The 26,382-nt window shown below is 41.6% G+C and overlaps 1 protein-coding gene across 1 annotated transcript; it reads right to left on the bottom strand.

Moving 5' to 3' along the window:
- Positions 1-26,143, bottom strand: KPNB1 (karyopherin subunit beta 1). The gene is made up of 22 exons (XM_036836645.1): positions 25,758-26,143; positions 25,596-25,654; positions 23,214-23,396; positions 20,544-20,744; positions 19,487-19,639; positions 17,761-17,820; positions 17,113-17,202; positions 16,647-16,757; positions 15,787-15,888; positions 14,325-14,549; positions 12,734-12,925; positions 11,800-11,930; positions 10,561-10,708; positions 10,143-10,214; positions 8,768-8,912; positions 6,711-6,793; positions 6,111-6,218; positions 5,581-5,724; positions 5,362-5,467; positions 4,594-4,708; positions 3,775-3,936; positions 1-3,055 (listed from the first exon to the last, which is right to left on the bottom strand). Coding segments are annotated over exons 1-22 (2,631 nt in total). The 5' UTR covers positions 25,798-26,143; the 3' UTR covers positions 1-3,054.
- Positions 26,144-26,382: the final 239 nt, after the last annotated feature.

Genomic DNA, 26,382 nt, shown 5'->3' on the forward strand with positions numbered 1-26,382 from the left:
TTGAAAATAAAAATAAAGCGGACTTTATTTAGAAGATAAAGGTGGTGGTATCAGTTTTGGTTAATAAAGTTGGGCTCAAGTGTTTTAACAGGTCTTTACTGCCATCACAGACTGGCATGCCAAGGGCATTCTGAATGCCAATTACAGACTGAAGTTGTTTCAAAATCCAAGATGCTGTCAAAAGCTGATGATGGAGTTTGGATTTGGAATTTTTTCTTAAAGTTGGACTGACACACTTCTTATATATGAGTGACTAGATTACTTGGTTCTGAAAATGAAAACACTACACTGAGCAATTCCCCTCCTCCACAAGTCCGTAAGGCAATGTTGCAGTTGCCTCTGACAGCCAAAATCTCAACATTTCAACAGGGGAGCTGAGAGGAACTGGGAAAATGAAAAGCAAAATTAATAAATGTAATTGTAATTGATATAGGCAGCTGCCACTTGTGGCAAACCAAAGCCTAGTCCGATGCCTATTTTCTTCACATTTGCACTGACATCTTACCAGACAGTAACTACATTCTTGAAGGAATGTGCCAAGACTAGAGTGGGGAAGGCCCAGACAGTGAATGGGCAGAATGCATTTTGCATCCAGTTGCCTTAGGTGGTACAATTAAGGACAAATACCTAGTGGGAAGACCCACTAGCCAAAGGTAACTAGAAAAGAGGGTAATAAATGCATAACCAATGCAGGGTAACTGCGAGGCACCAAGACCACAGTCCAACCAGCCCATTTTCCTCCTCTCCATCACTGAGTGGATCTGGGAGAAAGCATTAATAACAGCATTTGTCAACTGCTTCCCTGGAACAAAACATGACAAAACACACGGAAGGTTTTGTTTTCATTATGGTTCTCGGTGTACTTTATTCTCCTGCTGTCTAGCTAAGCAGCCCACACAGGACAGAAATGGGTAGCACTGAGGAATGATCAGATTTTTTTTTTCTCCCCAATATTCCTGCCCCCTCCCTAAGCCCTGACCAACCCTTACCAGGAATGGTTAGTATATCATCCTTTCCCTCAAGAACAACTAAAATTTGAACAAGGCATTATAGGGCCAGGTCTCTTCAGAGGGCTCAGGAGCTGGTGTGAGCTCTTTATTCACAATGGAGTGTCTTTCCTTCAAACACCTGGATTTTTTTTGTACACTGGTTCATAGATCGGCACTTGACTTTGAACCTGGCACCAAAAGGCACAATATCTGATACCCTGTACAAGAGCTATTAGAGATGCTGCCGTATGGATGGGCAAAACTGAGCCAATCCCACTTATGAATGGAAGGCTTGAACAGGGAGTTGGCAAAGAGAAACATGTAAGCCCATATTTTTTGCTAGAATGGAAATGCAAGTGGGAAATTAAGGTCTTGTTTTTTAATCCTCCAAATACCTGGAAGCAATTTAAAAATCTTCCTTGGTGCTTTTGAAAGCATATTCAAAATGCCAGCAAAAACTCCTAATAACTGCAAAACCAAAAGGGGATCAAAGCTTACCAACATCCCTCCTTATTGCTGAAAAAGTCTAAAACCAAAATTCAGGGTGCCCTGTTTCCTTGTAAAAGGGAAAATAATTAAGTCTGATTTATCATTATCAGAGCACATCACACTTTAAAAAAAATATTACAGCGTGTGACCAGGGGAATGTTTTGACACCATTTTATTAATCTTCAACTTCAGTGGAAAAATATAACCTTTTTCAAGTGCCATTTTCATCACAAGAGTTCTAACATATATATATATGTGTATATATATATACACACATATATATTCCTTTGTTTTGATTACTTGGTTTTGAAGTGCAGCAAGAGACCAATACCGCATTATAATCAATCAAATAAAAGAGAACAGAAGGCCAAGCAGTTTCCAAATGGTTATTTTATCAGATTGTTTAAACATTAAATTTATCCTTGTTTGCAATCCAAAATAGTTACCTGAAATTTGCTGTTTGTGTGTGTTTACTTTTATGGTATGTTTGTTTTCTAAACTCTTTGGCACAATTTTCTGGGGGCGTTCAGACTGCCAAGATACATGTCAGGAGAGAACTTTTCTTTTGTGCTGCCAATTATGAGCATTTAAATTTTGATTTGTTTGGGTTGTGGCTTTCTTTTGTTTTCGAAGTCTGCATTCTTTATTTGTAACAATTGTATTTTTATTTTTTCTATATCCTCTAACTCCAGAGTTCCCCCCCCCAACTTCTACATTCACAGTTGAACCATATTATTAGGAAAGGCGCCTTGATGAACAGATCAGGGTGGGAGCTCTGACCATTCGTCAGTGTTTTCCCTAGAATTAAAAAAAAAAAAAAAAAAAAGAAAAAAAACCCAAAAAACAAAACCTAAGAGCGTCTTTCCTTTTTTTTTCTCTCTTATATCTCTTGTGCTGCATCAGTAGACAGAACTTCAGTTAGTTTCATGAAATGCAACATCCTAACCCCTTTTTTTCTGGGAAAAAGAAACTGCAATGACTTGAAGTTGAGAATGTGGATACCGCCTCACTCACACACACTCATTCTCAGACTGTAAAGAATCCCTCACCCTCCTTTCAGCCAGCACACATACAGTACCAGTACCATGTGGCAAAGGTACACCAAAGGTGGGCTTGAGACCCAGGCTCCATCTTTCTTATCAGTAGCAAAGGCCAGGATGCCTTTTACAACAAAGCACCACAGCTGAACCCAGTCCCTCCTCCTCTCCCCCAAACTAGTCATTCCACTCGGCACCGGCCAAAAGACAGAAAAGCTAGTTCTAGCCTCTCCTGGGAAGAGAGAGCTTTCTTTTTTTTTTTTTAAGCAAGTAAATCCACCATTTTTCTCTTTTCCAAGATGGCCGACATTATGGTTTTCTACGAAGTCAGTGATTACTTAGCTCACTAACAGCGCCGCTGTTGATGGCTGCAGCTGCTGCTGTGGCAGGATTTTCAATGTGGTGTGTTTTCAAGCCTCACTCACTCATCCTCTCATTCCCAAACATTCAGCATCCGTGCACACTCCTCACTTCCGGGTTTCTCAAAAGATTGGAGATTTCCAGTGGGGGTCTCAGGTTATCATCCCAATGGTAACAGATCTAAAAACAGATTGGAAAAAAGGTCAATTTTTGAGATCCCATATAGCCAGTAGAGTCAAACACCTCTCTGATTCCTACAATTAAGTGCTTATAGACCTGAATGGAATTTGTCAACTTTTCAAGGACTGATTATTTTTATTATTTTGCTATGTGCCATCTACCTGCTCTCATTAGCACTTACGAAGGGGGGGAAACTGAAAAGATAAAACTCAAAATAGCCAATTTTACTGAGATCTGTGCTGTAAGATAACTCAGTAAGTGAGAGGAAAATATATTAAAACTACATTTCAAAGCAGAGGTCAGACAACTCCGACTTTGGATATCTTCTGTAAAAGAAGCAATGTCTCAAAGCACTGCAGTAAAGAAAGAAAACAAAATGAGGAAAGAAATAAAGAGTAGAAAGAGAATTTTGGGAAAATGCCGTTATCGATGACTTTATTAAGGTCCCAAAATGATTTGGGGACTTCAGTGAATTCTAGTTATGTAAGTTCTGTTCTTTATCACCATGAGGAACCAAAAATTTGGCTCAAGGAAAGATTGGCTGCCTGACCCTTCCACTAGTACAAGGTTGAGGAACAAAGGCCTGGCTCAGAAGCACTTATATGGGAAAGAGTACAAAACAAAACACCTAAAGAAAGCCCTTGTCAGAACAGTCTAAAGAAAATGTACCTCCTCCCCAAGAAAGTAGAAGAAAGAGGGCAGTGGAGACAAGCTCTTACCAAGCTTGGTTCTTCAGTTTCCTCAGTTCTTTTGTTGCCCATGTAGCAAGGGTTTTTGCTTTGTTAGTCTTCGATCTCCGTCCTTCAGTTAACAGTTCATGGATCATTGGCCTAGCTTCTACTAATTTCAGTACATCCTTCCCAAATGCTGTACACAAGTCCCTGTACAAAGTAAACACACCTGAAAATGGGCTCCTGGACCTACAACAAGATCATATTTAGAACCTTCCGAACCAGTGCTAAGCTAGATATAGGTTTCTTGGTATTTACCTACTTTTTAAAGCTGGAAGAAATTTTAAAGATAAGTTAAGTCTAACACCTGCCCTCAACAGATTAAAAAAAATGAGGTCTAAAAAAGTAGAATAACTTACCCAAGGTTCCACAGCTAATTCATGGTAAAATCAGAACTAGACTCCAGGTCTTTGAGCTGCTCAAAACCAATGTTCTTTCTTCTAATACCTCAGAAACCCTCAGTAGAGGAGGCTAAACAGAGGCAATTTGTTGACCAACATCAGAATATGGGATGGACATAGATCTGATGCTGCTTCTATACCTCTGAGAGCTCACTTCATAGAGTTTGGTGGGGAGAAATTAGAAATCTGGAGGGTCTGAAATGAGATTAGAGCTAAATTCTGGAATGAATTATTATCTGAGAACTCAAAACAGGATATGATGGGTTCTATTAAAGAAAGAAATCCCCCCTGTGCCAAAAAGGTGGGTAATTGCCATCCACAGGCTACTCTCAATATTCTTTACTACACGTCTTCTCATTTTCCGTGACATGTTCTATTCAGCTATCAGAAGCAGGGTATAACCTACCCGATCAGTCCAGCAGCACAAGCTACTACTCCGTCTGTATGATCCTCATCTCCAGCAATGTGGTCAATGAAAGACAGAATAAATTCTACTCTGGGTTGTACCAGCATCACATCCGCTATAAAAGAAAGAGGTCTGATGAGGTTGTCCCACATTTGGCAGGACTACACCCTGTTTCAAAATTCCCAAATACTCTACTCCCATCAGGCAGGTTTTGGGCTGGAGAACTAGTTGCATACAGTTATACCAAATTATTCTTCCTCAGATTAAGATGTCATTCTTCAAGTCAACAGAAGAGGCAGATACCCCTCTTCTTATAAGCAGATATATATATCTGCAGAAGCACAAATGGAACCTTTCCTCTAAGCCTGTAATACGAAAGGAGTGAAGTACAAATATTTCCCCAATCAGTAACAAAAACATCAGGTGATAGAGGAAATCTAATCCCCCCAATCCTTCAATTCAGATGCATGGTGGAGGTTAGGAAACTCCCACTCAGGGTTGGTACATATGCAACCAGCAGCAACAGCCTTGCTGGATCCCATCCCTTGCAATGCTCAAGAAACGTGAAGCAAGGTAGCTGAAGAAGCAGGGATCAGAAATAATAGTCTATATCCTCCTCCAAAGCTACTCCCTTCATTAGAGCACTGTTCCTCCTTCTCCCCTTCTTTTAAGCAATAGGTGTTAGTTTACAAGTAAACTACACAATGAACACACAGCCCATTTGGCTAAGTGCACACTGGACTAAGTCAACTGGGTTGTATACTCAACGGTGTACGTTCTCCTGGTCTCCCTTCAATCCCTGGACAATTCCAGTGTAGGCTTCCAAGCAGCCTTCCCTTAGCTCATTCAGATAATCCACCATGTCATAGTCTGACTGTAAGAGAAAAAGAACAGAATCTCCATCATATTGATGGCCTTTAGTTGTATATTTGTCAAAAGTCCTGCTGCTCCAGTCAGGGCTGGACTTAAAGATAGCTTTAAACTTACCTTGTCCACCTGGGCTTGGGAGGCCTGCTGAAGAGTATTCAATACAACCTCTAGATATTTTTTAAACTCTCCACCAATAGCAAGGGCAATATCACCAAACACTGACAGAATCTGTGGCTTCACAGACCTGTGGACATTTTCATTCTGAAAAAAAAAAAAAAAAAAAAGTTAGCTCTGTCCAAAGATTCAAAAAGCTTTCTAAAATAAGCAACTACTGATATGTTGGGTATAGACCTTAAGGGACATACACAAAAATTAGCAATGCTTACCTCTAGATAGAGAAATTATATATTTACTTTTCCTTTGTACTTTACTGGTCCCCACCTGCCCCACTCAAGTTCCATGCATTGACCATGCATTCCTTTAATTAACTTCACATCCTTAGGTTAGAATCATCTTGTGAAAATGAACAATTCCCTTCATAAGCCCACAGCCAACATTCTGGGACATATACATTCCCTGTCATGGATCTTGATGTTTAACCATCTTTCTAACCAACGGTAAATTAGATTGTGTGTATAGACACTCACCCCCAAGTTCTCCAGTAAGAGCTGCATCACCTCATCACAGAAAGGTAAGATGTTGGATTGCAGGGCACGGCATAAGTCTCCCACTAAGCCCACAGCCGCCAAACAAACCTGCAAAGAATCAAGAAAATGACCTCTAGAACAGAAAAGGCTGCCTGCAGGGGTAAGGCATGATTTTTTACCGAGCTACTGGTCCTTTATCACTTGAACCTAGAGTCAAAGAAGAAAACACCCTTCCTCTCTCAGATTAGTTCATTTTTTAACAACCAATATGGCAGGAAGAGAACTAGGACTATCTAAGCTATCATTAAGAAAGGACAGAAAAGACAATATTCACCAGGGGTGGTGGTGGCAGAGGTGGATGGTTTATTGAAAACAAAACAAAACAAAACCCCTTCTTAGGGTGCTACTCTGATGTGTCTAATATCCTGTCTTTCACTGACTATTTCTAGTTCAGACACTCAGGGCAACAAAGTAGCTCAACCCTTAAGGGTGATACACAGGGAAATACTACCTGGGCTACAGGATCCAGACTTCTGTACTACAATGACTACCAAGTATAAATGAGAATATAAATGTATTATTGTGAAAAGCATAGCTTACCTGGTACTCAGCATAATTTTTCAATCCAATGCCCAGGAAGGGTTTAAAGGCCTCCATGTACTTTAAGAATTCACCACCCAACACTGTAAAGAAACAAACTATTAGTACCACAGGATATCGCAGAAGTGAGCAAAAATAACCATCCTAGCTCTCCCAAAATGTATGCACTCCAGTCAAAAGTTAAGTAGAATGTGAGTTAATTACAGATTCTATCACAAAGACTTCGGGCTGCCTTGGACAAGCCAAATTCAGAACTGCTGAAAGGGCCTAACTCTTATACCCTGGAGATAATGCCAAATCTCCACAGAGTGGGATTTCACTCTGGCTGAAACTACCAAGTGGTATGGCCCCCAACGAATGTCAAGGTTAATTATGAATTGCCTGAGCTAGTGATACTGCCTCTTGTCCACCTCTTCATCTGATTATAACATGTCCTCTTTTGGAAGCCAGCTATTTTTTTGGCCTCGCCGGGCAGCTTGTGGGATCTCAGTTCCAACCAGGGATTGAACCTGGGCCACGGCAGTGAAAGTGCCGAACTCTAACCACTAGACCACCAGGGAACTCCTGGAAGCCAGCTTGGTCTCTAGCCAATTCCATCAAGGACTTACTTAATAAGCCAGTCAAGAAAAGCTGTCTGGGTTTCATATCCAAATCAGCCATTCCAGGAACCAAAATCAACTTCTGTGTCCTGCCAGACCAGTTGCACATAGGCTCCTTATGCTAGAAATGGGTCTGCCTTAATAATACACCTTACGGGGCTTCCCTGGTGGCGCAGTGGTTGAGAATCTGCCTGCCAATGCCGGGGACATGGGTTCGAGCCCTGGTCTGGGAGGATCCCACATGCCGCGGAGCGACTAGGCCCGTGAGCCACAACTACTGAGCCTGCGCGTCTGGAGCCTGTGCTCCGCAATGGGAGAGGCCGTGGCAGTGAGAAGCCCGCGCACCGCGATGAAGAGTGGCCCCCGCTTGCCAGAACTGGAGAAAGCCCTCACACAGAAACAAAGACCCAACACAGCCAAAAATAAATAAATAAATAAATTTATAAAAAATAATAATAAAAAAAAGTTTAGTTTAAAATAATAATAATAATAATAATACACCTTACAGGGCTTCCCTGGTGGCGCAGTGGTTGGGAATCTGCCTGCCAATGCGCGGAACATGGGTTTGGGCCCTGGTCCGGGAGGATCCCTCATGCCGTGGAGTGGCTGGGCCCGTGCGCCACAGCTGCTGGGCCTACGCTCTGGAGCCCGCCAGCCACAACTACTGAGGCCCACGCGCCTCACTGCAGAGCCCGTGTCTGCAGAAGGAGAGGCCATCGCAGTGGGAAGCCCGCGCCACGGCGAGGAGTGGCCCCCACTCGCCGCAGCTGGAGAGGGGCCCACGTGCAGCAACGAAGACCCAACGCAGCCAATAAATAAATAAATAATAAATTCTTAAAAAAAAAAAAAACACCCTACAGACCACCACTGAAGAAGCATTCCAGGTTTCTGAAGTGCTCTTTAATGTGCTTTTAATGGCCTTTCAAAGAGCCTTAAGTCAGATATGGCTTCCCCAAAGCAATTCTGCATAGTTAGACATGTAACACCCAGAAAATCAATTAATTCCTAGAACTCGATGTGTTTCATTCCATTCCATACCAGGCACCATATTGCGTCAACCTGAATCCAAAGCGTTACAACCCAAACCAGAAGGTACCAAGTGCCAGGAAAGAAAACAGAAACCTTTACTTCCTCCATCCTTTACAGGAGCCAAACCTCAATAAAGCAAGTAGACTTTAGGGGAAAAAAGAACCTGATGAACATGAGGTAGGTAACAGTTCCCTCCACCCCCAGAAAGGTTTCCAATCTGATGTGCAAATTGGCTCCCCATTCACTTCAAGGAGAGTGGCAAGGCAGTTATACACAAATTTACACTTATGTTCAATCCAGCTCTGAACTGACTCAATACCCCAATAAGTGAGAAGATGGGACTATGCTTTTTTGCAGTCAAAAATTCTTCATGGCCATTGATACACTTGCATTCTAAAGACATTCCCTGCCCAATTTTGGCTCACTGACCTTCCACCAGTGTGCTAACTGCCATTAGGGCATCCTCTTGCACTCCCCCAGACCCAGCTGTGCTTTGGAACATCCTTAACAGGGAAGCCATGACCACATCAGAGATCTGCAAAGCATCTTGATGTTGCACTTTCCGGAGAACATTCTGTGAAATGAATAAGAGTTCAGAATCTGTTGATTCCAAACCCTTCAATCAGAACACCATACTTTTTTTTTTTTTTTTAAATCAATTAAGTCCCTAGAATTTTTTTTTTTGGGGGGGGGAAGGCTTTTTATGCTCAGAAGTTTTGACAGTGCAAATCATCTGCAATGAAACATACATTTAAATATCTCATCTATTTCCCAATTCAGAACAAACACAAGATGATCTTCCATGGTGCAAAAAGTCATCTCCTCTGTGTTTCATTTAAGTCTGACAAATCCTTGTCAGCAGCCTCCATAATCTAGTTGTACTGGAATGGCAGTTAAATTATTTCAGCTTTGAAGAAGGACATGTCATATTAGAGTTCTTACTCATAAAACAAAAGAGCAACCCTTTCTACAGCCTAAGCCATTTACAGATGATGGTCAAGAAATTGTCTTGATAAACTGAAGCCAATCTGATTTTTCCCAATTCAATATTCCTCAAACCTCCCTCCCTACCCTTTAATTTGTTTCAGCTAATGTTACTGGATCAGGAAAGACCTCTTAACAGTCATGTTTTAAAAAATTAAGTTTGGAGTGAAAAAGAGAAGGGAGTCATAGGTAAGATGACCTAGTCAGCATCACTCAATTCTAAAACCTAGTACCCACCTAAGCACTAGACAAGTTCCAAGGTTTTCCTGTTCTTGGATAAAAAAGGGAATAGCTCCTCAGCCACGCCATGACTCCAGTCACGAGCAAGGAGTTAACAGTTTAATTTTCCCAGTCTCTCCTCAGAAAAAGTCTACTGTGAACACCAAATACTATAAATAAATTATAATAAAGTTTCCAACAGCAATTGTTTCAAAAGATGATGGTAAGAACACAAGGCTATATTTTTAGCTCAGTGAACCATAGCTGGGAACCAAATCTGACTGGGCTACACTTGGACAACCCAATGAAAACCAGACTAAAAGTTGTTAATACAAAATAGCTGCACAGCTGGGAGGACCATCACAAATGGAGTAGTTTCCTTCCCTACATTGTACAAAAGACAAACTGCATTTTTATGGACAGACAAGAAAGGAAAATGGGAAATTACTCTCCTAATGAATCAGACTAAGGCCTTTTGAGAAGAGCTTCTGACCATCATCATCTATAACATCATCTTCAGAGTTCTGTGTGTACATGAACTTGTCATCCTGAGATATGATTCTCTTCCCTGGAGCTATTAAGTGATAAGGCACCATCATACCTGAAGAGTTGCGCAGAGTAAAGACTGAAGATCATTGAACTGGATCCTATCCGATGTGCTCTGAATATGTGACTACAAAAAAAAGATCATGTTCTGAATAAACACCTTCTGAAAGGACTCTAAACTCCCTCAATGCTTCCAGTTTTGCTGGGTTTACCAGGACCATTAAATAATCTTTACTGGTGCTAATGCAGGAAAGTAAATAAAAAGCTTATATACGTATATGGTGTTACACATGTATGAATAAACTGTAGCAAGCAATACAATTTTAAGTTGCAACATTTTTTGTATAAGCCTTATATCTTTCTGAGAACATATATGCTTAAACACTAAATAAAAGAGAACAGTCTTGAAACCAGAGCTCTGTGTTAAGTACCACACCCTTCCCACCAGGAACCAGGAACGCCCTCAGTCTCACCTCCATCTGGAGCACCTGTTGTAGTCGTTCCATGATGACTAGAGTCGTTTTCTGAACCGCAGGGTAACAATCCTTGGCACTGTTTTTCACAATTTCCATTAGAGATTCATATGCAGAACTCCTCAGGTTGTTCTGGTGTCCATCAGGTCTGTAAGGAACACACAGCAAAAATCGTAAAGCCTTAACTGAGAAAGGACAGAGAAGTCATTATAATATAGAAACTCTCTCACTGAAAATAACCCAGAAACCGACATGGTTGCAGACCTGATCTGAGTTTGGCAAACACAGTACAGCCTGGAACCAAATTTTCAATCTCTGAGCCAATGACTACGTTCAATATGGTTTCCAGACCTGGTTAAACTTTACAACGGCCCTTTTGGAAATGGGCTAAAATTGTAGGAAAAATAGTTAAAAATGCTGAAGAACCCATGTGGACAATTGAAGAGGTTGCACAAACAGCTATGAAAAAGACAACTTGGGAATTCCCTGGCGGTCCAGCGGTTAGGACTTGGCACTCTCACTGCCAAGGACCTGGGTTCAACCCCTGGTCGGGGAACTAATATCCCACAAGCCGCGTGGTGTGGTTGGAAAAAAGAAAAAAAAAGGTTATATCAATTTTCTTCATTCATCTGCGAGAGACGCCTTTATATACAATCTCGAATAGAGAAGAAGAAATGAACTAGTTAAGCATGAAGAATTGATACCCAGCCCTCTTCCTAATGGTTTCTTTTGAGCATGGCTTTAGGTATAGCTTACCCAAAATCACAATAATTAAAGGTTGTCCCCAACTTATAACCCCTTCAAACTACATTTCCAAAACTCATTTATAAAACAACTGTGTTTAATGCCAAGTTCCTCACCCAATATCATAAATGGTGGTTAGTAATCTGGTATGGCAACTAAATTCATGAGAACTACTATTTCTCTTATACCATAATCAAATACCCCTATTAACTGTAGACACTGCAAAATGAAGGGACCTCTCTAGGTCAATTACTCTCTACCTGTAGAGAAATGAGACTATTTTCTGACTTTAATTATAAACTGTACAATTCTAAGGTAGTCAAAAGTCTACATTTCTTTTCTCACTCTTATTTAAACAATCTACAACAGGATTCTTTTAATTTCTCCTATTGCAATGTTTCTATGATTAGGTTAAACAGTCCCCACACAAGAGGCAAAAGGAGTTGGATGCAAAGACACCACTCATTTCACTCATTTCTGTGTAGTATCAGTTACCTGTCTGTGGTCTCCAGGAGCTTCTGAACTATGAGTTCAAAAGAAGATGATAAGCAATAGGTAGCTGGTTCTTCCTGATCATCAGCTACATCTGCAGCTTCATAAGCAGCTTCAGCCAGACTGGAGAAAGCCTTAAACCCAGACAGAGTAAATATTAATTAAACTTGAAAAGAATCCCACTCCAGGATTGCCTCATTTTCCCTTAAGATACCTTGGGCAGAGTTCCTTTCCAACTGATCTAAGAATAAACCAATGGCAGTGAATCCTCAATTCTTCCTATCAAGGTCATCTCAAGACAACTTAACATGTACAGCTATCCTTAAAATTAAATAAATATATGTATGTATATATGTTTATTTATATTTTGTTTCTCCTGCCTAATAATCTACGCACAACTCTCTAAGCAGCAGAGTATTTTCACCTACCACGAATGCCTGCCACTTCATTTCTTCTCTTTCCATTCACAGAAAGCCTTTTTGCCCCACTCCTTCCTTATTTTACCTTCCTCCCCTAAACCCCAAAGGTCCCTAACAAACTACATTCAGCCTATACTGACTCAACACTGAGCTGCCTACCTTCCTTCCCTCATACCCCCTTCTCAGCAATGGTTACTTTTCATAGCCAGCAACTCTCTACCTTAATCAAAATTTCTTGTCCCCAAGCAACTGAAGAAAAAAAACCAAGTCCAGATAGTTTTCCCACTGGGTTAACATGACTGTTCTAAATGGCTCGGGAACCAGTCACCATGAGTCAACAGCTCCCACTGGGTCATGCAGCTCGCATCTCCCCCACATTTTAATTGAAGAAATTAGAAAGGAGATGCTATTCAGAAAAAGCCTTCTAGTGAGGTAGACCCATTTCTCTCCCACACCTCCTACTTCCTTGCCAATGGCTTGGCCAGCCTCCTTATCTCACCAGGAAGAAAATCCCTCACCCAGCACACATTTGAAGCCACTCTGGGTTCAGCACTGAGGCCCTCAATCAGACACTGCAGCAGGGGAGTCAAGTAGACATCATTGATGGCAGCTTCGGGAAGCAGTTCACAGATTCTGCCCACAGTCCATGCAGTTGTGTCTCGAACAACTACACTAGGGTCTTTCATTAATTCTATTAAGGTGGGCATAGCCTGAAAATACAACAGTTATTGGCAAAGCGAAACAAAGATTAAAGTTCATGCTGACTGATACCTCAGAAGAGGAAATACTGATGTTTGGAATCTAACTCAAAGTATCAAGATGGTTTTGTCATTTTATAAGACATGCTTATCAAATATCCAACAATATAATAAAAGTAACTGGAAAAGTGAAAAAGTCTGCCTCTCTTCACCAAATCCCAGTATACAGTTTTTTGTTTTGTTTTTTAATAAAATATTTATTTATTTATGGCTGTGTTGGGTCTCCGTTTCTGCGCGAGGGCTTCCTCCAGCTGCGGCAAGCGGGGGCCACTCCTCATCGCGGTGTGCAGGCCTCTCACTATCGCGGCCTCTCTTGTTGCGGAGCACAGGCTCCAGATGCACAGGCTCAGTAGTTGTGGCTCACGGGTCTAGTTGCTCCGCGGCATGCGGGATCCTCCCAGACCAGGGCTCGAACCCGTGTCCCCTGCATTGGCAGGCAGACTCTCAACCGCCGCGCCACCAGGGAAGCCCCCAGTATACAGTTTTATTAAGAGTTTGGTATGAATACTTTCAGCAATCTTTACTGAATTACTCAGGCAGAGATCCCAGGATGCAGCTGTGATGGCATTTAGCTATTCCTGAAAGGTTGAGGTCTACATACACTAAGCTCAATTAAAATGTACTCTTGGGCTTCCCTGGTGGTGCAGTGGTTGAAAATCCGCCTTCCAATGTAGGGGACACGGGTTCGATTCCTGGTCTGGGAAGATTCCACATGTCGTGGAGCAACTAAGCCCGTGCGCCACAACTACTGAGCCTCTGCTCTAGAGCCCGCGAGCCACAACTACTGAAGCCCATGCACCTAGATCCCATGCACAACAGGAGAAGCCACCGCAATGAGAAGCCTGCGCACCACAACGAAGAGTAGCCCCTGCTCGCCTCAACTAGAGAAAGCCCACGCGTAGCAACGAAGACCCAATGCAGCCAAAAATAAATAAATAAATTTATTTAAAAAAAAAAACACTATGGAGAATTGTTTATGATATAGCATTTAGTGAAAAAACAAGTTTTAAGACTATTTGTACAGTAAGATCTCCATCCTGTTGCACATACATGCACACAGAAAAAACCTTCAAGGATAAATACCAAGAATTAATAATGTTATTCACTGGGCAATGGGATTAAAGGTAGCTTTTTCTTTTTGGCCTTTTCTGCATTTTTCAAGTCATGTGATTTTTGTAATAAAAAAAGAAATATATTTTATGCCTCATTGACAGCAAATAGCTATCTAGAAGTAACCTTTGTGGATGACTATTTACAGCTTTGTCCTTAACATAAAGGCAAATCTTCAAGCAAAAAGTTTAAATGAACAATAAATATCCCACTTTCCACCCACAAACTCCCTCAGCTTCACCTGTATAACTAGTGGTTTGAGCTGATTGGGCTCTGGTCCTTCCAAGATACAGCCGAAAGCCATCACTGCTGCATCCCGGTACCGCCAATCAGGGTTCTTGATGTGTTCTTTGATGAAGGGGAGGACATGCGGGACAATGTCATCTTCACAGCAGGTGGCCAGGAGCATGAGGCACACCCCAGCCGCTTTGCAGGGGTTCCAGTCGTCGTCATCATCATTTTCATCCTAGTGCAAGAATGTGGCACTAATTAAGTTTTTGTTCAAAGAATCACTTTAACTCAAAAGGTCCTCTGACTACTCCCAAATATCATTACAACTTAAGCTTTGGGGATATAAATAAAATATAAAACCTTCATATCTTTATCCCTTCCACAAAGATTCATCACAGCACAGCCTTTGTTAAACAAGATGCAGATAGAGGGAAAATACTTCTTAGTACTATACAATGAGATGAACAAACTCCAACTACATGCAATAAGGATGAGTCTTGAACACATAAAGTAAAAAGCAGAACAAAAGAATACATGCTATATGATTCTAGTTATATAAAGTTCAAAATCAGTCAAAATCTATGCAGTTAAAGGTGAGGGAGGAGTTAACGACCAGGAAGAAGACACTGGGGGGATGGGAGTGGGGAGTGTGGTTCTGGTGTGCTAGTAATTATTATTTCAATAAAAAGTTTAAAAAGATTCCATTCAGATCTCCCTTGAAACTAGAATTCAAGGTATATCCTTCTTATTGTGGCTGTTCACACCAGAGTAATTTAAGGCAGGCTGCTTATGCAACTTCAGAAAATTATATACCTAAAGAATGATTTGTTCCCAAATGAGAAAAGCACAACAAAAATATACAAAAGTGAAAATACTAAGGTCAAAGATAGAAAAATAGCAACTGTAAAACTAAAAGATGAGATGAAAATTTAAGGGAACACCCAGTCCATTTCAAACTAAGTATATCTCTATTTATCTTTCAAGATTGCTATATTAGAAGAGTCATGTACTTCCCTAAAAACAAATTACATTCCTGTGTACGAAGAAATTTTGCAGTGCTCAAAGTTACAGCTGTTTCCTCAAAGCGCTGCCAGCTCTTTGATAATATTTCACATGCACCAGAAGAGATGAGGTGACAGAAAGAATCTTTCCAAACACCATACCGAGAAAAACTGTGATGCATAAAGCCAAAAGGGAACAATGGCAACCAAGATACACTTCTTATAAGATAATTTCTCTAACTTACTCATTAAACCCACATCCCTCATGAAGTCTTGCTACATTTATTTTGTCACAAACTACTCAGAGCCTAGAGGATCCTATAGATCCAGCTCAGCTCTTCCCGAGGCATCTATAACAGAACATCAACTAGTTCAAGAGTTGCTGAGTTCCTTCGTGGCAACTGTTCCACAGCAAACCAACCGTTAACAAGGCTTCACAGCTCACCTGGCTAGATATGGAAGGTAACTCACCTGTTTAGTTAGTGTCTGTGTGAGGATTGGAACCAGGTACTGTAGTGCTCCCTTGGCATAAAACTTGCTGGTGTGCTCAGGGGGCCGTCCTTGTTCTGCTGCCTGAGGAGAAACATAAAGCAAATTCTGGACAGCAGCAAACAAGCTATGATACTAAAGGCATACAGTGAGAGCTGCCCACAGGTCTGCACAGAAATACATGGAGCACATGGCAACATGCAGTGTGTGTGGTCTTTGGAGGCGCTCATTTTTGGGCTACTTCAATGGGATTCTTTTAGGCCATACATATAATCTACCTTAAAGGACCAAGGCAACCTTAAGAATTATATTCTTTTTTCACTAAGTGACCTCTGGATGAAGAGATGTATGAAGTTTACATAAAGATGCCAAAGATTGTGCTTTTTGTAGGACATAAAGACAATCAAGGTTGGAAACAAAGCTTGAATTCGAATTTGCGAGTACAGAATTAACCCCTTTCTCTGTATCTAATTCCTTCACCAGAGTTAGTAAGCTATCAATTATACATCCCATGCTTGCATTAGGCCTTCCAAAAGAAAATAATTCAGCATCAGATGTCACCTTGTTAAAATGTGACTTCCTGCTGCCCCCTTGTGTTCACAGTACTAGTATTTTCAACAAATCCTGACTGGTAAAAACAGGAGATGCTTCATTCCTGATCTGTCTCCCTCCTGAGGGCCTTTGGCTAGCAGAAAACCCAAAATCTCTACAAATGGAGATACCCCCTAAGCCCGGTCACAATAAAGCTCTCCCAGAGGAAAAATAATATCCACAAAAGAGGTAAGTCCCAAAGCCCAGTCAGAATAACAGCTCTCCCACCACATGGACTCTCCCAGGCTCACCTCTGAAGCTTCAATGGCCAAGTCCATTTCCTCATCACAGACATTGGACCAGAATTCTATCCCTTGTAGGGCCACCTCATCAATGTCACTTTTCATTGCTTCAATTGTGATCTTAAGAGAGAAAACACGACACCCCAGGCCCCAAATAAGTGCTGGTTCAAGTTCGACCCCTCCTATAACCACAGCTACTCAAGTTTCAAAAATGTAGATTTATGAAAGCTAGGTCTGAAATGAAAGGTAGGAAAAAGAAACAGATTTTTAAAATATACTCTTCTTATTAGTACAAAGGTAGCAGAAGTTTTCTTGGCACACTGCTGATGAACTTAAATCTAATACGCAGACTCAGGGAATTTCCTTGATTTCACAACATTAAATAAAAAATTACAGAACTGACGAAACAGCAACTAAGAATAATGGACTTTTGCAATTAGCTCTATGCTCAACTACATAAAATAGAAATACTTACTGCAAAAAGAGCAGGACCCATATATGTCTCCATGTACTGATAATATAAGGACATTATCTTCACCAGATTCTGTAAGGCAGCCACTCGTACCTTTTGCAAACATCAGATTAAACAGTTTACTATTTAGTTTAATAACAATGCAATCTGACAAAGGGAAATAACCACTTCACTCAAATGGGTTAATAATCTATAGGGTCAATTGAAGTGTATTTCCTCTCCTTCTTTTTTACTTTAAAGATATCTGTGGAACCCTTGGCAGGACTAAACTCACTAACGCCCTCAGACTGGACGTTACTCCCACCAGCTTCAAGGGTCAAGGTTTAGGTTACTGCAATAGGAAAGCTGTTTCAATGGCTACAATGGAAAACAATCACTTGAACAACCTACAGCAATTAAATAGCAAGGTTGATCAAAAACCATTTCTCCCTTAAATCTTTTTTAAGAGGGTGGCAACTTCCATCATGTTAGCTTTCCAAGAACTATTCTTCCCTCTTCTCCAATTCAGTGAAGAAAACTTCTTATTTAATAACAGTATTAGTCAAACCTATTTCTGAAGTCACCAGATTCCAACATTTCAAACTACTATGCTAGAGTTAGCATTTCCTAAGAAAGATAGAAGACAAAGTTTTCACATGACCTCTCACTTACCCTTGTATCTGGACACTGTGTGGCTTCACAGACCACCTGCATAATAAAGTGCCTTTCGGACTGCAAAAGAATAAAAATAAAGAAAAGGAGAAGAGTATAAACCACATACATGAAGGTTACTAGACTATCCCTTCAAAGAAAACCTCTCACTCTCTCAGGGACCCACACAACTCTGGACCAATCAAGCAGGTTTTCCTGACACAGTAATGGGACTATGAAGGCTCTACAGAGTTTGCCCCCAGTGTCTACTATATGACCTGCCCTCTAAGGAGGTCCTTAATCTTTTAATCCCCCAAATGACCTTCACTAACAAGACCTGGGGAAGGAAGCAGACAGGAAAATGTAGGTCACAGGATTTAAATAAAGATGGTTAAAACAAAACAAAATACCCCCCTACATTAGGAAAACCCCCTTCCTTGTATTTAAAATTTAAGAGAGGGACTTCCCTCATGGTCCAGTGGCTAAGACTCTGCGCTCCCAATGCAGGGGGCCCGGCTTCAATCCCTGGTCAGGGAGCTAGATCACACATGACACAAGTAATATCCCACATGCCGCAACTAAGACCCGATGCAGACAAATAAATAAATAAATAAATATTTTTTAAAAAATTAAAAATAAAAAAAATAAAATTTAAGAGAATTCAAACAAACCCAGATCAAATGTGGTAAGATACAGGAGAAGACTAATGAACTACATTTTCCAAGCAATTAGAATTGCAGTTTGCTTTGGTTTCTTAGACCTCCCTACTTTGTCCACTCTAAGGCCAAGAAAAGGCAAAAAGCCCAACAAAAGCATCAACAAACACGCAGAAATGCTTTCAGACTATATCACCCAGCAATCGACTTCTGGGTATATATCCAAAAGAACTGAAAACAACTTCTCAAAGATGTATTTGTACACCCATGTACACAGCAACACTATTAACAATAGTCACAAGGTGGAAGGAAGCAAACCAAATGCCCATCAACAAACGAATATAATGGAATTATTATTCAGCCTTAAAAAGGAAATTCTGACACATGCTATAACATGCATGAACCCAAGACATGCTAAGTGAAATAAGCCAGTCACAAAAAGACAATTCAAATACTGTATGATTCTACTAACATAAACTGTCTAGAGTAAACAAACTCATAGAATCAGAAGTATAAAGGTGGTTGCCAGGGATTGTGAAGGGGAAAATGGGGAGTTAATAATATAATTTCAGTTTTGCAAGATGAAAAAGTTCTGGAGATTGGTTGCAAAACAATGTGCATATACTTAACACTACTGAGCTTTACACTTAAAAATGGTTAAGATGGCAAACTTTATTTTATTGTACATTTTAACACAACTAAAAATTAATAATGGGGGAAATACTTTCAGGCAAAATAAACTTTATATATATATTAATTTTCAAAAGCACTTTTCTAAGGAAGTATGAAACAGCCCAATTTGCATAACATTTTAAAAAAAATCCCAAAGCATACTCACACTTTGGACTGCAAAAGGGAAAACCTAAACCTAGAAACATTTTGGATCACATTATTCCCAAAAGCCTGATGAGAAATGACAAACACCTACTCCATGGCCGTTTCACACAACACACATCTTAACTAGCTGGGAAACAAATGCTTCTAAACAAGATGGTACCTTCTAAGTCATAAACTTAAAACAAAACAAAACTTTTATTTAACTCTCACGCCTCACCCTCTGAACCTACACCTTTTAATCAAGAGACACTTACCTCTTTGTCAAAGTTTGCTTTGGTGAACTCCAGTGAGTTCAGGAGTGCATTAGTAGCCGCTAGCTTCACATTATTACTAGGCTCTTCTTTCCTCATCCCCTGGATTATGGCAGTCAGAATCTCATTGGATTTATCCTGTAGCTGCTCTGGGTCCTGAAACAGCAGAGAAGTGCAGTGAATATAATAATTGAGCTCATGACTAATCAGCAGTCCTTTCAACTGTAAAATCTATTTGAGAGAGTATCATGAGACTTTCCTGATCTTTTCCCACACACTTCCATTTAGGGACAAACCACCTGCAAAATATCCCAGGGTCTGGTAGTCCAAAATTGAACTGAAACAAGTTAAACTCATCAACTTCATCTCTGCTTCTTAGCATAATGACTCTGGGCATGAAGTAATGCTGGCTTTTTTTTTTCCCCTTCTGTGCAAATGGAGATGGCAGTCTGGTGTGTTTTTCCAGGCCATCTGTACCAACTGAAGTAAAGCTTCAGAACATCTGAGGACCAAGGATCAACACCTGGGCACATCTATGGAGTCTAAGTCCAGGTCAAGTGCTGTGGACTTCTTTGCTTCATCAAATCTGTATATCAAAACAGACACCAAGAGTAGTAACCTCAGCAGCAACAACAGTCCTAGGAGGGCTGCATTTAACATACTGTGTTGTGGCTCCAGTGGTTAAACCACTACAGCAAAAGCTGGCAAACTGTTTCTGTAAAATAGTAACTGAAAAAGTAACACAGCATCCTTGGTACACTGAGGATCTACAGAAAGTGATCAGATCAAGGAGAGGAGAGAATATCTATGCCCCTCCATACAGGGATTTCCATCTTGAGTCTGTAAACCTTGAGTCTCTTTCCTTTAGGGCATGCTTAGCAATATGAGAATAAATTAACTATCTAAATACAGAAGTCTAAAATAACAAATAAAGCAGCCCTACTTTCAAAACACTCTGCAATAGCTTGGTTTTTTTTCATGATGATAAAGAATAATTCTAATACCATGCATGTTACAACTAGAGGGAATCAGAGGTATATAAGTTAGATACAGCACTTACTATATCTTGGCAAATGTAACCAATAGCTTCCAATGTCGACTCTTTCATGTGCTCTGTGCTGTTGGGGTTTGTGACATTGGCCACCAGCTGAGGAATGAGTTCTGGCCATTGGTTCACTGGGATCTCTGCACAAGCAATACCAGCCACACACTGCGAGGCAGAACTAGGCCGGTAAGTTTCTGTGCCCAAAGTCTGCAAAACCTGTACGCAGGTACACACACAAAAAGACAAAAGATACCAATTTTAATACTACTTGAATATATTTTGCCTACCAGCATACCTCTTACATCAGTCTCTGAGTTTTCTATAATACAGAAAAGTAGGAAAAGGCATATACAGTATAGGCCACCTGTTGGGAAAACAGCCAGCCTCAATACCAACAGCAGCACAATCAACACTGCCCCAGAGCCTAGAAATGAAACCAATTATCTCCTACTTCCAAATGGCATCTCCAAAGCCAGATACCTCACCTCAGTGTTCACCCCAAGGTAAGAAAGTAGCAAAAGCATAGGTACAGATAAAGAATGAAGCCACAACTGACCCTGGGTTAATCATTACCATGATCAGCTAATTCAGTCAATGAACTCACTAAGAATCACCAGTCCACTCAAAAGGCAAACAGTTAACTGTTCCTGGCATGAACACAGGACAAAGAGTAGCTGCCAGATATTCAGGCCAGCTCTGCTGACTAGGTCAGGTCACTTAGTATCCTGCTTTGTAGCTAATAATAATGAAATCCCCATCCTTCCCCCTTATAGGGTATATCATCATCCCTGCCCACTCCCAACAGCTCTACCCAATAACAGTTCTGACTGATTCTAAATGAAGGTTTTGCTCCCTAGGGCTACCAGAGCTAGACTGGACTTTAACAAAAACTGTTATGGGGAAGGGGGCAGGGAGCAGGGATGAGATGAATTGTCCAAAAGGGCAGGGGCTGAACAGGTATTAATCCAAGCCTGACTAAGAAATCCAGGGTGCCTTTATATTGCACCATCTCCTAGTACATACATGGCCATAGTGAATCCCATTCTATCTTTAGCTTTTCTCCTTTAAATTGCTTCTAGAAGACCATTAATTAATATTACCTGAGGTGACTTAGAGACTACAAATGTCTAAATCCTGAGTACTGGAAGTTATTTTTTTAAAACTAGGGGTGATCCTAATGATAACTGTCAATTATCAGAAATAAGAGGAGTAAGAAATTAGCTCTCAACTGTGTCCAGACCCACATTTAAAAAAATAACCACCAGCACTGAGAAAGTATTACCAGATGTGCTATGAAAGGGAAAAAAGCCCAAGATAACTGCTATTTTTTTTCATGCATGAAAGCTCAATAATGCCTATACAAATTCTTACTCAAAAATTTAAAAAAATTTGATGTTAAGATTGATGTGCCCCCCTCCAAAGTCAACTACAGTTCCAATCATGTCTTCTCTCATTTACTATTGTGTAATTTGAGGAAAACGAGAAATTGAATGAATACAGTTAAGTATCAAGATTTCCAGTGATTATGGGACTTCCCTGGTGGTCCAGTGGTTAAGACTCCACCCTTCCACTGCAGGGGGCATGGATTCAATCCCTGGGTGGGGAACTAAGATGCCGCACGCCACACGGCCAAAAAAACAAAAACAAACAAACAAACAACAAAAGATTTCCAGTGATTAATGGAATAAACTTCATTTATATCAAATTACTGAAAGGAGAATTAAAATGTTATCATATAAGGAAACCCAATGTGGATAGAAATAGCTCTACATATTCCAAAGAAGATTCAAAATAAGTTGGCTTTTGTAACCTAGTTTCCTGTCATGAGTTCCTCCATGCAAGAGCGAAGAGGGAAGGAGGTACATAATTAGAAAGAGAAGTTACTGCCATAAAGAGCACTAATTTACCTAATGCTGACACCCAGAACCAGGAAACAGAAGATTGATGTGCAGAACCACGACTAGCACAAGTACAGACGCAGGAATCCCCCCACTGGTTTCTCCTCAAATACCAAGGACCAGCTGATGACTGCACACATGTTAGACTTACTACCCTCTGTGCCTTATCCATGTAACAAAGGCCACTAAAGAACCCAATTTAAAAAAAAAAAAAAAAAAACCATATATGTCCATATATTGAGTTCTTTGCTGCAGCAAGAATTATGGATTTCTAATTCAGCAAGCAAATCACAAGAACTCCATAATGCAGTGCAACAAGTGACATTCAATTTTCCTCAAAAAAATAAATAAAAACTAAAAATCCATCAGCTCACTTTATAAACACCTTGACAAAAAGCCAGATGTTTCTAGAAGTTTCTCATTATTTGCTAAGTAGATAAAAACACGATTAATGTCATAATCTTATTTCACAAACTCTTTGGGCTTGAAAGCCCAGGAGATCATTTAATTCCCCTTCTGACTCCACACAGTGCCATGCTTAAATCACCAAACAATGAGAACTATCTACAGCAGAAGTTCAGCAAGAGCTAAGTGCTAGTTAATTAAGGAAGAATCACTTGGAGAAAGACAGTTGGAGAAAGAAGACTTATATCAAATACATTTTATACCTTCAAGTTAAGTTTAGATCCCAGACATCTATTGCACTATCAGCTCTTTCCCATGTAGACGACAAAAGAACTGACATTCCCCAGGCTAGTATGACCAAAAGGAGATGAAAGCTACTTACATAATTTTTGACTTCCCGTCGAGCATTAGCATCAATAGCAAGCCACCTCTGCTGATACTGTGTCTTGATATCTGGATCTTTAGATGTCAAAGAATTCTTGATTTGTAGACCAGCTGCAACTCTGGCAACCTGACTGTTTCCTGGATTTGCCAGCACTCTGGACAGTTCCACAAGGAAAGTGGGCTGTTAAGATGTGAATGAAAATACCTCTTAGGAATTTCACCAATCGAGAATAGCACCAAAAAACTGGGGAAAACCTGAAATTTTTAGGACATATCATAATATTTCGGAAAATGCCAAAATATCTACTTCAAGATTCCTATAAAAATGTTATTTGGTACATGAGGAAGTCATCCATCTTCTCACACAGACTCAACATTTAACAAGGAGTTACAGATTTTCCTATCAACATCAACTAAGAGTGCCCAAATCTTCACATTAGGTCCCCCAGAATTAAAGCAAGCTTGACAATCTGGTAGAGGATTCTTCTTCATACCTAGAACAAAACCTGGTACTCAGTAAATTATATTTGTTACATGAATATGTTATGACAGGGTAGAAAGTAAAATTGTTACTTTTAAAATTTACATTAAAAAAATCTTAGTCCAAAAAGAACGATACCCAGGGTGGCTTTTGATCTCACGGAACCATGTATAAGAGAGGGAAGTCCTTCTAAATGTAAAACATAGACTTAGGAGGCTAGTGTTCTCTAGTTTAGTTTTCAGTGTTTCAGCAAAATGGTAACAGTGAAAAAAGATTTATAAGGAAAAAGTGATAACAAATATTTAGAAACAGGGGGCAACTAAAAGATAAAAATGTCAAGGAAAATGACTTCATGTTTAATAGGCAACAGTTAACACACTGAAGGTTCCTATTCCTTGAGTTGTTCCTATTCTTGGGTTATTTAAACATTACTGTAGATTCTTGAAAAGTATACTCAATCTTTTGTACCGCTCAGGTCCTCAGTTTGGTTTAAAAATTTGGTTTAAAAATTTTAACACACATTAGTCTTCCCTGCAAAAAGCTCTCTCCAATGGAAAAGCTAACAGGAAAAACTAAAAGCAGATAGTTTACCACTAACAAGTTCTGCAATCACAATGGAAAATAATTCTTAAAAGTTTTATTAATTATGTACCACTAAAGAATGTTAGGAATGTTGGGAATAAGATAAAATGTTAGAAATAAGAGAAAAGGCTCCTTGCAAATTTAGCAAAAGAAGAAAAGAGGAATATATACCAAGTGGAAATATTATCAGTCTATACTAGTGGATAAAAATCTTTTCTATGGAAAGTTAAGGATAAAAATATTAGTAATAAAAACGAACACATGGAAAGGCAAAAAAAAAAACAACAAAAAACACGAAACTCCACAAAACACAAAAAACCCAAAAACCATTCAAAGGCAGTTTGGATAAAATAAAAATACGCCTTGTCACTTTTTTTCCTTGCGTTATTTTGCCTAGGTAACACAAAAGAACACATCTGGTTACAGTGTTATTTAGAACTATTACCTTTAAAAGACATCTAGTATCATTCACCCGTCTCTCTGCTCCCCATCCCCCCAACAGGAGGGAATCCAAAGAGAAACATTACTGGCACATAGGTTGTTTCAACCAATACATCTCACGATTTTATACAGAGGTCCAGTCTCTAGGAGACTTAACATTCACTTCTTCTGAACCCTTTAAATTTGAAAATATGAAAAACGAGGAACTTTCCTCTGGAAACAGGCCCGATCTCAAGGATGAGCCTCAGCCTGTTATCTGGGTGCAGATTTAGTCTCTACTGATCCGGGGGGGCGAGGGGGGTAAATACAAAAACCCGGGTGAGAAATACCCAGTCAAGAAAGGGAGAAACACTGCCGGAAATGGGTTAAGAGGCATTCGGGTGCAGGCCTGGCCATGAGCACAGACCAAGGGAGACTGGAAACGGTAGAACTCTGGGAAGTAGGCGGACAATCACAGGGGCCATGGGACAGGAAGGAGAAGCCGGCCCCGGTACGAACAAGGCGGGCAGTGGGGTTCGTAGCTTCCACATGGCCCCTAGGCCCGGCTCCCCCACCCCCACCCTTGCTGAACACGCAGCGCCGCGCAACCTAACCTCCCCTCCCTCCCTCTTTCTCCCTCCTGCTGCACCGCCGCCCTCAGGCTGCACGCCGATTGGGTGGCAGTCACCCCGGCGCGCCGCGCCATTGGCCAGCTGCCGGGCCCGGGGCGGGACACACCCACCGGCTTCCCGATGGCGGGGTTAGGTTGGACGGGGGGGGAGGGGGACGGGATGGGGCGGGGTGGGTTCCAGAGGCCTGGGCCTCCGGGAGGGCGGGAAGGCCCGCATGCAGGGGATGGGGAGACGGCGGGATGGGGGACGGCGGGGTGGCACGCACCAGGTTCTCCACGGCCGCACGCTCCAGGAACTTCTGCGCCGCTTCCAATTCCAGCCGATCTGGGGGGAAGGAAAGTGGGAAAGGGGACAGGGTCAGAGGGGCCAGGGATTCCCCTCCCCCCACCCAATCACCTCAGTTCGACCCCCGGCCCCCGCGTCCTACCGGGAGACACGGTCTTCTCGAGGATGGTGATCAGCTCCATGGCGGAGGTGGTGGCGGCGACTCCTCTTAAGACGACGGCCCGGCCTCTCGGGCAGCGGCTCTAACTGGGGATGGGGGTTGGGGGTCGGGTGGGAAGGGAGGGTGGGGTGGGGGGCGGGGGTCACCACAAGCCCATTCACCGGCTCCCTCTTGGTAGTCGCTCCAGCTCCCCTTCCTTCCTCCTTTCCGTCTTTCCTCCCTCCTAATTTGCTACTGGCGGCGGCGGCAGCTGCTCCTCTGACGGCGGGGGAGGGACCCCGGGGGCAGCTCAGAGCGCGGCTGGTGCTCGGGTGGCGGAGGGAGAAAGAAGGAAAGGGAGGCGGTGAGTGAACGGCGGCTCTCAGGGAGGGAGAGAGGGGGAGGGAGGAAGGCGGAGGGATATTCGGGCCGGACCTCTCCGCGGCGGCACCGCGCTACATGTCGATTGGCTGCCGCTGTGGCCACGCGGAATCCCCAATTGGCCAGGCGGTCAGCGTTGAAGGGCCGCCCTGCGCCCATTCGCCCGCTGGTTTCAAGGCCCGGGGTTGGCTGGGCGGGCAGCGGGATGGGGGCGCGGATTGGCCGAGGGGCGGGAGATTGGGGTGAG

Source organism: Balaenoptera musculus, chromosome 20 (assembly GCF_009873245.2).
Source record: "Balaenoptera musculus isolate JJ_BM4_2016_0621 chromosome 20, mBalMus1.pri.v3, whole genome shotgun sequence".
NCBI classification, from domain to species: Eukaryota; Metazoa; Chordata; class Mammalia; order Artiodactyla; family Balaenopteridae; genus Balaenoptera; species Balaenoptera musculus.

Excerpts from the sequence above, each read along its gene's own strand:
- KPNB1 (XM_036836645.1), bottom strand. The coding sequence starts at position 25,797 with ATGGAGCTGATCACCATCCTCGAGAAGACCGTGTCTCCCG. Across the intron at positions 5,725-6,110 it reads TCTTACTGGAGAACTTGGGG|AATGAAAATGTCCACAGGTC; the intron begins GTGAGTGTCTAT and ends TTTTTTTTTCAG. Across the intron at positions 5,468-5,580 it reads CCCAAGCCCAGGTGGACAAG|TCAGACTATGACATGGTGGA; the intron begins GTAAGTTTAAAG and ends TTTCTCTTACAG.